Consider the following 11,179-nt stretch of genomic DNA (forward strand, 5'->3'; position numbering starts at 1 on the left):
CATATCAGTGTACACGTTTCCACATACTGTATCAGTGTCCCCACATCGCACACATGTAATATGTACACACATGATTAGTCACAATTCTCCATTTTATTGCTGGTATTTTGTGATGTCCAAGCAGCCTGAATGACACACAGAGCCGTGACTGAAAGCCCCCTGAGGCTCGCAGGCTTGTTGCTATAGTATTGTGGATCAGTCAGGGCACTCAGGCTGCTACTGTGTTTGTCTGAGCTCCAGAGTGCAAAGACCTCAACCTGCTCGGTGTGATGAGTCTGTTTACTTAAAAAGACCCTCACTCATGTAACCATGTGGTTGATGGACTCCATGATGCCATGATGGCCTATGCAGCTAGGGGGATCCAGACACAGGGGGGTGGGGAAGGTATAGATGGGGAGGGACTGTCAGGAATGTCACAAACAGGTGTCAAAGCTGGAAAGAAACAGAGCTAGGGTTTACTCTCTTCTCATCCTAACTGTAACCCTAACCCTCAGGAGAAGGTATATCAACAAAGTTAAAAAATCTAAAATCAATTTTAGATACTGTATATAACATGATCACATACTATACCACATTCATGAGGCTGAAAGATGCCACTGTCTCTCAGTATCACACATCATGTGTATTAAAATGTGTCAGCAAACAGATCTTAATGGATTCCACAGATGTCTGCATTATTTTTGTGTGTCTCTGGAGAAAGTCACATTTACTAACTGTCTACCTAGATCGATTCTTTAATTATTGGAAGACAAACAGACCAAGACCAAAGTCCAGTGAGAAAAAAATGAGGTGACTGGCTGCAGCACAGACAGGAGGTGGACAGTGGCGCATTCGGCAGAACTGTAGGGAGAGGGACGTTTGTTAAGAAGGTGAATTATTAATCTTATTTTAACCTTAATATACTATTATTAGTAGTTGTAGGAATGAATGGTGTTTGCAGGCACTCGAAGGGAATAATTGGACTTTGAAGATGAAATATGGCTTCATGAGGAATTCCAGACGGTGAGTGAAATGTATGTTTCTTGCTTCTGTCCAAAAAAGGGTTGCATACTGTATATTAAGCCTATTTAAATATGTTATTGTTTTTGTCAGTAAATAGCTATATTTGTTTTTTAAGCTGAATGTAGTTTTACCACTAGTTAACCTAATGATATATAGACCTATGCCATATGGCATTCCTGCAGTTATTATCCCGAGAATGTATATAAGAATAACAATAAGAATAAGTGAGTGATCCTCATATGCAGCTTTTAAATAGGCTACTGTTGTGTAGTTTCTAAAAATGTCTTCAGCTTAATTTAAAAAAATAATATCTTCAATTTGACAATATAAGAATTAGAATAAGTCTACACCTCGTGTAAAATTCAATAAAAACGTCCAATATTCTCATTTCTGATTTTTAAAAATAATATCCTAAATTTTCAGATTCATAATTAACTGGGTTTAGTTCAGCATGAGAAATATGGCAGCTTGTCAATAACAGACACTCATTAATTAAACTGAATAAAGTAAGAACAAGGAAACAATAAGAAACAGGTCATTTCCATAATGGTGCTATTTAATTGCTGGAGCACAGTATACAGTATATTGCTGTTAGATTTATTACAGCAAATATTGGCTAGATGGTTTAGAAGTTCTCCTCTCAATTTCCCGCCCTGGTAAGTATGTATTTTATTACTTAGATACAAACTCTACTCTTAAACTGTGAGCAGTTCAGGGAGGTGGAGGAGAGGATGGTGTATCTCAGCGGTGAAGAGTCTTTCACCTAATCATGCACCGAAGCCCCTGGTTCCTACCCTCTGCCTGGCAGTCGTGGTGATATATGGCCTGGCTGATAAACTCCGAAACTTCGTGGCTGGCATCTTCATCCCTCAGTACCATTACCCATATGCTGTGGCTCTCTGCTTTGCCCAGGTTGGTGCTTGTGCTTGGCTTGTTTCTATGGATGTTTTACTGTTGGATCAGAATCAAGCAATCAAATTGCAATGCCTTGCTTTTCACCAGCAAGTGTGACAACAGTGAACACTATGGCTTGCCTGCTATTTTGTTTACCCAGAGTGCTCTGTGCCCTGACTGCAGGGAATTTGCTTATGCTGCAATTACATTTAACACCCAACACGTAGGGAAACTTTATACACATGCAGTATAGTAATGCAAAAGTATTATATTTTAACAGAACTCACACACACACACTGTGGGCACATTTATTTGAAAAATACAGAATTTAAAAAAGCAACGACTACTAAAACGTTTTTTTTATGCTTGTTTGATTGTTGTCAATCATTACTGCAGTTAATGTCATACCTGTTCAGTGAAGCATAGGCTGCTGACTTTTAAATAACTCTGACAGTGTGTGGTGTATGTGAGCCAGTTTGAAGGACAGGGTATGTGGTGCTGGGGAATCACAGAAGGGCTCTGGGGCTGATAAACAAGTGCATAAATAGATGTTTAACCAAATGGCTGACCAAAGGACTGACAAGTGAATGTGACCCTGGTCTAAAGGATGGAACTAGCTAATGACTGAACTTTGTGAGTGACAGTTATGTAGAGAGTGACCCCGAGTGTTAACATACATTTAAAGTGGGTATAAAGTAAAACTATGAAAAATGTTTATGGTTTGATTTGTTCCAACAAAAGAAGAAGCTAGAACCAGCAAATGTTATACATATCTATTAATTCAATTATTTTTTATATGATTTGCTCAATTTCAATTTGATCAATCTTTGATCAATTTAATGGATTAATCATTTCAGTGAAATAGATGAGATGGCACATTGCTGGATGACATCATTGCCATTTATGTCAGGAATTAAAAAAAACAAAAAACTTTTTGTATAAAGTTTGGATGGTCGGATGGTCGGATGTGGCTTTATTGTCACTGTAACAATACAAGTACAATTGCAGCGAAATTACAACAATCACCCCGTCAACACATAACACAACAGGATGACTGTAGCGAAAAGGGGGGTGGGGGGGGGGGACATGTGGAGAGGAGAGGAGAAAAAAAAAGAAATAAACCCAAACTATACTCCTATACCTCTTGCATATGTACATGTAAGAGGTGTCCGTGAATGTGTGTGTGTGCATAGGCCTGGAGAGTCGCTTCGTCTCACTGCAGAGATCTCGTGGGGGAGTTGTTCCAGCACCGGCCTTGGCCAAGGCTGGTGCTGCGGGGGCCGGAACGCAGATTAGATTATGATTGTTTGGGTTAGGGCGAGCAGTCGTATTTCAATAGACACAACTTACTCTGTTTGTCCATTCTGGTCATCTTCATCCTTTCTCCTTTCCAAAGCTGAAAGCTTCTCCAAGATGTTGCCCACGTTGCGATTTATGACCACAGTCTGAGCATTAACAGCTCTGTCTATTGCCACAGACAGGGCGTTGACAGCTCCTTCCAAGGTGGTTCCCAAGTTGTTCACAATCACAGTCTGAGTGCTTACAGCTTTACTCACTCCATCAGTTATGTCAGGCAGCGTGGGGATTTGGACTGCTGTCACCGTCTTCCGAATGGTGGCTCTAGAGAAATCTCTGTTTCATGAAGGGATACAGATGCTGCCATACTTAATGGTCTACACTTTCCACTGTCCACATAGGTTGTAGCAACAAGTGTAGCTTGTTTTTCAGAGTTGAGACTTAATATAACCTGAATCTCTTTATGATGATATGGTCTGATCTTTTCCAGGTTCTGATCTCCTTGTTAGTCTTAAATCTCCTGCATGTCCTGGATCTGGTGCCTCTGAAGCACTACTCCAGGTCCCTGGGTGAGAGGGTGCTGGTGCCTGCTATCTGTAACAGCATTCATGCTGTGCTGGCCATGTGGGCCAAAGCCAGCAGCTCGTATGCCGGCCTCTTCGCCCTCACCCTGCCTCTGCTTCCCCTGTTAACTGTGGGCTTTAGTTTTGTCCTGAAGCTGGCATCGCCGCCATCTACCCACACCTCTATTCTGATTTCCATCCTGAGTGGGACATCTATTGTCATCTCAGGTAAACCTTTGGATGTCATTTAGGTGAAACTGATGGTTTGTCACCTCAGAACAAATTCACCTCTAATGAATTTCCTCTCTCTCTCTCTGCAGCCTCCAAAGGTCTGTCAGGTATTGGACCTCTGGAGTACATGTATGCACCTCTGGCTTTAATTCTCCACAGTCTCTCTCTGACCTGGCTAGCTAAGGTATCTGAGGCTGAGCGCCACCACTCCCCTGACGCCCAGGCCTCCATTTTTGACATCTACTACACCCAACTGCTCAGCCAGAGCTGGGTGCTGGGTGTCCTGTGGCTGCTGCACCCGGACAGTCCTTGGCAGGTGTTGAGTCAGGGCAACTGGCAGAGCCTGCTCTTCCATGGATACCTGCTTGCTCTTCTCCTGCTGGGGGTAGCTTTGAACTTCCTAGTTGGTATATCAGCTCTGAGTGTCTCACCACTTTCTGCTGCATTGATCTACTCAGCAAGGCTGATGGTGCAGCCATTCTTCCATCTTCTGGAGTTTCATTTCAAAGGATTGTACCAGTGAGACCAACCATCATTGACAACTGTTTTTTTTTTTGTTTTTTTTACATTCTGTGCAGAATTACAAGTTACCTTTTGACTTTCTCCCTTCCACAGCCTCATGACCCGTGCTACTGAGGCTCATACTCAAAGTGCGGTAGAGAAGCAGCATACTTTAAGTGACTGGAACCATGGTAGCATTTTACAAACATATAACAAGCTAATGATTTACACTCGGGTCCAAAACAGCTAAAGACCAAACCCTCGAAACAAAGACTGCCCTCTTCCAGTTGAGTAAAGGACATTAGTTTAAGACAGAGCATGGCCTTAATAGGACAGCAGCAGTTTAAACACCAGCTGTTTGACAATGAAACAAGCACCAGCAAGCAGCACAGGTCAGACAATATGAGTTGAGCTGAAGGTGATTCTGCAGTATCAAGCAAATATCAACAAGTACCTTTTTTTCTAATGAATATTCATGAAAATATGAATACAGTGAGAATTATGGATAATATATAGACATATTACATATAACTATACACAAGTGTATATGTGACATAATTTACTAAACAGTAGTTAAGAGGTTTAACCTCCTGTGATTCACTGAATTATTTTTGCAATCAGCTTTGTGGAAGTTGTCCTTGAATGACTCTGGCTGCTTTTGTCAGATGAGAGGGGATAACAGTGAAGTCCAGGTTGTTTGTACTGGTCACAGACAGTTGAACCCACTTTATTACATTTTTACAGTGTTCAAAGTTTTTTTTAACTCAGATCCTTGACTTAATGAATTTTTAACCAGAGGAAGTTGCCCTTGAATGAATTTGACTCCTAAGGTATGTCAAATGAGAAGGGTTCATGATGAGGAAAGAGTTAAATGGTTTGTTTTGTGTCTCTTGTAAGTTATCAGAAGCATTAGTATGTCTTAATTTAAGAATAAGTGCACTGTAGTATTACATTAAGGTGGATAATGTTGAGCTGTGGTGATGGTGCAGTCGAGAGAATGTGCATACACTGAATAAACCGAAATGACAGAAATAAGATTATTTGCAAAAATATTTATTCTGTTTCTAACAATTGAATGTAAGTGCTGTAACCACCATCAATACATTGATCTTAACATTAGCAGCATGTGTTAAAATCCACTGTTAACTTGATCAACATGGCACATCAGAATTTGCCATAGAAAATTTCATGGTCAGTTTATTGTACCCTCACACAAACATGGATTTCAAAGACAAGACTGTCAGAGAGAGCTGGTTTCCATGATTAAATAAAAAAAAAACCTTTTTATTTATGGTAACACAGACATGAATATCTATATGGACAAAGCAACCAAAACAGAAATTAAATGCATTTCTTTTTACACTGCGATAATTATGACCCCATCATAGATAAGTGATAGGGACATCAATCTGAAATGTTGTATGTTTAGGGCAAAATTTGCTCACTCATACAAACCAAACACAGAGCGATCATCTGGAAAAGAAATCTTGTAAAATCCTATAAATAATCCTATTGTTATGTTGGTATGTTATGTGTATATTTAATTAATGTGTCAAACTCAGTTCATCTTGTGCACATATAAGAGCTTCCTTGTCTTTTTGTATTTAATGTACATATGATATTAACTGTAAACAGCAAACAATGCAGGTTTCAAAACATTTTCAAAGACTTTTGCAAATGTGTAATAGGAAATCTCTTCAGTGTGTCTTTATATTGAACATAATGAATGAGTGTAAACAAAGCCACATTTGGCACCCTGTTGACAGCTTTAGGTGCTGCTCCTTGTTGGGTGTTACTTATCACCTTTCATACTGAAGGAAAAGCTGCCAAATACTGCCTCAAGCATTGGTTACTTGTTTGTCATGAAGAATCAGAGTTGGGTGGTAGGTGTAAACCCAGGCTCTGCAGCAGGTTGGAGGCCGGTCCAGCCAAACCGTCCTGGCAGCTGAGGGACTCCAGCAGGTTTGTGACCAGGTTGAAGTCCACATCAAGAGGCTGGATCTCCTCCTCTGTGTCCTCTACCCCTCCCTCCCTTGGGAGACTGCCTGTGGCAGAGGGATGAGGGGAGCCACTGTCCAAGTCTGCTTTGTTGAATTTCTGCAGAAAGGACAAATACAGTAAAACAAACTGTTTCATAACCCCCCCCCCCCCGGTGTTACATGTGCACACTGATACATTTCACTTATTTTTAGTGTGTATTTCTTGAAATGTAATAATATCTTGAGGTTGAGGCTGAGCAGAGGGAAGCGTGTGATATACAGTAGGTATAATCTCAACCATGAACTTACAGTTTGATTGAAGCTTTTCCCGATGTTAGTGCTCATCAGCTCCTGATCCATTTGGTCCATGTATCTTCTCAGACTGTCCAAAGTTTCTGTCCCGTTCATCTCTACATGACCAGAGGACCCCTCTGCTTTCTCTTTCTCTTCCTCCTCCTCTTCCTCATCATCATTATCTTCATAATCATCATCATCATCATCATCTAGATCGTCTGAATCTAGCTCTTCTTCTTTACTTCCTATAGAAATGAAGAGACAGACACAGAGAGGAAGATGTTTCAGGTTTCTGCAAGTTGTTTTTACCGTTTCACATCTTTCACAGCTTCCACATACCCAGCAGTCTGTCCAGTGCGTTGGCCATGGATGCAGGTTCAAAACTGAAAGGTTGAGATGAGCTGCTCCTGGAATATAAAGAAAAATGTCAAGCCTGAAGTGAAAGACTGCACATCTACATAAATTTGCTAGATCTGGATGGAAAACCATTTTATTCATTGACCCAAATGTTTCTTTGATGACCTTGACTGAATATTGTCAAACTGAATCAGGTCTACTGGCCAGATCTACAATCAGTCTGTCTCACCAGGGCAGTTCAGCACCCTCATGCGACGACATGGCGCTGAGGAAGTTCTTCATCCCCTGACTGACTGCTACCAGGCTGTAACCAGCCTCCTCTTCCTCCTTGTCGTCCTCTGTCTCCTTTCTCCTCTCCTCTGCACCCGTGACATGCTGTGTCTCTTTGATGGAACTAGAGTTATGGCTGCCAACATCAGCCCTTCCCCCACTCCTCTCCTGCAACATACGCTCCAAATCCTGAGCTGTGATATCCAGCCAGCTGTCACCTGGAGACAGACACAAAGAAAAATTAATTATGGGAAATGGTTGAAAGAGAGATGGGTAGAGAATGGAGGATGTATACCAAATGGACAGAGACTGAAAGGAACAGGAAGGAAGCAGAAAATCCCAGATGGCAGAGACAGACAAAGGCAATGTTTACTTTCTAGCAAAGTCATATAAACCTTGAAATACATACTTTATAGCAAATACTTTATACACAATTTCACAAAAAGACTTTACTCAGCATTAGACATAGGTGAAGGTCAAGCAGGATGAAGTATGTAATTTACTTGTGAGGTCCAAAATCTCCAATAATCATCCAGACGTTATGATTGACCATGCTACCATTTCCAAAACCCAAACATTTTCTATGTACAGATAATGCTAACACAAACATTTGTTATTCAGTAGTTTGATCAAGTTGTACTGTAATTGAGACAAACTCAAGATGACAATTCAAGGTGCTCTAAAAGGATGAATCTGAAAACTTTCTACAAATATGTTTCAAGTCTGCAAATACTGGGTGTTTCATAGTGATAAAGGTACATTTTCACTCACTGTCCTCTTGGGGGAGCTGTGACTCTTGTTTCTTCAGCTCTTCCATGCTTAAGGAACTGCAGCTGTGCAGCAGCTGGAGAACCTCCTCACCTGGGGACAAGGCACTGACAACACACACAATATCTATATTCAGATACACACAATTGAATGTTACAGGCATGCATAATCACGCAGTGCAGTCCTCACCTCGACTTTGAGGTGACAGACTGTTTGAAGAAGTTTTCTGCAGATCTTGTCAGTTCTCTGTAACGGGCCGAACCTTCCAGCTCTCCCTGCGTTTGACAACAATGAAATGAAAAATTGCCAGTGTATTACAACTTCAACAATCTGTACTTTGATGTGTAACCCAATATTCCAATTACTTACTCTTGACCTCAGTATTCAAACAGTTTGACTAACCCGGAAGTAGCCGTTCTTTTTCAGACTGTCCATGAAGCCTTTCCACTGAGGGTTACAACTTATGGGGGCATCAGGCTCTGATGACGGCAGTCTGCACTTAGAGCACAGGATCTCAAAGCCATGTGCCTGGGGGCAGGGTCACACACAGACAGAGACAGAAATTAAATCAATAACAAAACTAATAACATAATTTAGCATCATTTTATTCACCCACAAAACAAATTAGAAGGAGGAGGAAACACTAATGTTGGCTCACCAGTTTCATGCCAAGCTCATGGGCTTTGTACTGTGGATGAGAGCGAGGAGGTAGCGTGAAGCCGCTCCTCCGATCTGGGGTGAACTGTTGCTGCTGCAGCTGGGCATACAAGCAACGGGTGAATGTCACCTGGAAATACATACAGAAGTGCCAGGTTATGGTTCACAACAAGGTTTTGCAGACAAAAACATATGAAAAACTAAAACACAAACAGAGATTTCGTGCACAAACATTACATGAAATAAACACATTAAAGAAGCAATATAATAAAATAAAGATACCTCCTTTAAAGGAGGTCAACCTTTCTCTTCACCTAAAATGCTACAATCATAAATTTTGAAGTGTGTTTACCAAAGTAAGGACTCTTGTATCAGGCGGAAACGTCTTGAAGCTGCGACATGCCTGCAGATCTACTGGATCCCGCAGGTAGAAAGCTGACACTGCAGGGGCGACCAGGTCTGGTCGCTGTGCCAACACCTTGGCAATATCTGCAGGTATGAAGCAGTGGGCACGGTGGAGACCTGTTTTAATCTTTTCTGGGTACCTAAATGGAAAGAAGAGATTGATGTGCTTTTTAATTTTTTATACATTCACAGTATGTGCTGACACCATGCAGATACTCTAACAGTCAAATCCTCCTCTTCTCTATGACATGAAGGCTGTTAATTAGATAATCTTATGCATCTGCAAGTGTTTTATCGAGTTTGTAGTGAATCTGATCTCTCACACTGCTTCTGCACCGTCAAACTCTCTGCATTCAGACATTTTGCCTTTTTCCATCTAAGTGTAAAAATACAGAGCTAATGTGACCACAAGCAGCTGATGTGACTTCTCCTTACAGCAGGCTGCACAGAAATCTGAATGACTATACTTTTCAATTTTCTAGTTGATATGATCTATTAATTAGCATCCCTAGTGGAAAGCAAATAAACTTGTGAACGACATTGAATTTGCTACAGATTTGTGTATCAAAAGTAGACTTTTTAAAAATTAAAAAACGTTCTCTAACCCCTCCAGTCGTTTCTTCAGGGCTGAACAAATCTTAGAATTTGCCCGACAGGCATCTGGGTGGGTGGAGAGGAGTGTGAGGGCTTGTTCCACACTGGGTACCACATCCTTTGAGATGCCCACTGGACTGGATTTGGAGGGGCAGGGCAGGATATGCAGTTCTCCCTTATAGAGGAAGACCTGCAAAACAGATTGAGTAAAGCTATTTACTTACAGTAAACACAGGTGATGTCAAGAGGAAGATCTTCAAAAGAGTTATACCAGTAGTTTAGTCATACTACCAGCACTGATGGCTACTGTATGATGGTAGAAGAGTGATTACCAGTCAAGCACATATAAAAACAATAATTTACTCAAATGAACTGAAACCAAAAGCTGCCTGGAAGGTGGGATATCATTCTATGAATTCATGGTATGCTTTGGGAAACAGTCTGCAGTAAACTGAAGTATTATGTGATTTGAATTTAAAGGGCTAACACATGCAAACCCTCCAGTATGGTCCTTTAAACAAACGCATCAATCAAATCTCACCCTGAGTTCACTGGTGTCTGGATTCAGCCACTTGGGAAGATAATCTGCTACTTCAATCAGAAGAAACTCCCCATCATTGTCCTCAACTCTGCACACACGAACATGAAAGACAGAGAGAAGCACACGACTGAAAAACCACTAAAAGGAACCCACATTTAAGTACTGTAAAATGGTAATCAATTTTTTCTTTTTTTTATGTTTAAATAATATAAACTCAGAGCACTTTCTATCTCACCTGGCTGCGAGCTCAGGGAAGGCCTCTGTCATTTGCTGCAGGAGGTAAACAATAAACCACTCATCCTCCACATTGTCCCCAAACTGAGTGCTACCTCCAATGTGAGCAGGGACACCTCCTGTTAATAAAAAGAACACATATCAGTCTTTAGTGTGGGTAACATTACCAATAAATGCACCACTATTTAAATTAATGAATCTCTGGGGTGTTGACAAGACTATACCTTTCTCAGGTTGATATTTGAGGTTGAATGACTGATGCTGCCAGATGTATTGGATCAAGAGCGGGGCAAACTTTGCCAAAATCTCCTCTGCAAGTTGTGAGAGATGCTCCTCAGTTTGCTGTGATGATGAACCCTCTGGCTGGATCAAGAAGAGTTTGTACTGGACCATGTCCTCCTGAATCACTCTCCTCTGCAGGGCGTCCATTGCAGTGAAAGGACTTACTCCTAGAGAGTCTGATGATAGTGTCAAGTCAGCCTTACCTTGTCTTGTTTTTAAATTTTATGCTATGTCAATGCGAGAAATTACGAAACTTCCCTCATTTCTACGTACGTTGCTATCACGCCATCTGTCACTATTTAGGTCCGACT

At 41.1% G+C, this 11,179-nt stretch overlaps 2 protein-coding genes across 3 annotated transcripts; one reads left to right on the top strand and one right to left on the bottom strand.

Annotated features, from left to right (window-relative positions):
• The first annotated feature begins 772 nt into the window (after positions 1-772).
• LOC139622747 (uncharacterized) lies at positions 773-5,522 on the top strand. The gene is made up of 4 exons (XM_071480302.1): positions 773-1,002; positions 1,713-1,914; positions 3,683-3,983; positions 4,076-5,522. The coding sequence occupies exons 1-4, from the start codon at positions 971-973 to the stop codon at positions 4,507-4,509; spliced, it is 969 nt and encodes a 322-aa protein (XP_071336403.1). The 5' UTR covers positions 773-970; the 3' UTR covers positions 4,510-5,522.
• A 2-nt stretch (positions 5,523-5,524) lies between these two features.
• Positions 5,525-11,179, bottom strand: ecd (ecdysoneless homolog (Drosophila)). 2 transcript variants are annotated; one of them, XM_071480301.1, is made up of 14 exons: positions 11,142-11,172; positions 10,811-11,044; positions 10,588-10,705; positions 10,353-10,440; positions 9,823-10,001; positions 9,165-9,357; positions 8,814-8,942; positions 8,558-8,683; positions 8,345-8,430; positions 8,159-8,262; positions 7,347-7,605; positions 7,100-7,167; positions 6,776-7,005; positions 6,203-6,584 (listed from the first exon to the last, which is right to left on the bottom strand). In XM_071480301.1, exons 2-14 carry the CDS (start codon positions 11,013-11,015, stop codon positions 6,348-6,350), a joined length of 2,022 nt encoding a protein of 673 aa, XP_071336402.1. In that variant the 5' UTR covers positions 11,016-11,044; positions 11,142-11,172; the 3' UTR covers positions 6,203-6,347. The 2 variants fall into 2 exon arrangements, with proteins under 2 accessions (XP_071336401.1, XP_071336402.1); XM_071480300.1 differs by having other exon boundaries at positions 5,525-6,584; positions 10,811-11,179.

This window comes from Trachinotus anak, unplaced genomic scaffold (assembly GCF_046630095.1).
Source record: "Trachinotus anak isolate AG129_WGS33_773 ecotype Australia unplaced genomic scaffold, CSIRO_AGI_Tana_v1 ptg000007l, whole genome shotgun sequence".
NCBI lineage: Eukaryota > Metazoa > Chordata > Actinopteri > Carangiformes > Carangidae > Trachinotus > Trachinotus anak.

Bases quoted from the DNA above. Each gene is read 5' to 3' on its own strand.
- LOC139622747 (XM_071480302.1), top strand. From the start codon at position 971: ATGAAATATGGCTTCATGAGGAATTCCAGACG. The intron at 1,003-1,712 runs GTGAGTGAAATG...AACTGTGAGCAG, and splicing joins TTCATGAGGAATTCCAGACG to TTCAGGGAGGTGGAGGAGAG. The intron at 1,915-3,682 runs GTTGGTGCTTGT...GATCTTTTCCAG, and splicing joins TGGCTCTCTGCTTTGCCCAG to GTTCTGATCTCCTTGTTAGT.
- ecd (XM_071480300.1), bottom strand. From the start codon at position 11,015: ATGGACGCCCTGCAGAGGAGAGTGATTCAGGAGGACATGGTCCAGTAC. The intron at 10,706-10,810 runs GTATAGTCTTGT...TTTTATTAACAG, and splicing joins CAAATATCAACCTGAGAAAG to GAGGTGTCCCTGCTCACATT. The intron at 10,002-10,352 runs GTGAGATTTGAT...TCTGTTTTGCAG, and splicing joins CAGACACCAGTGAACTCAGG to GTCTTCCTCTATAAGGGAGA.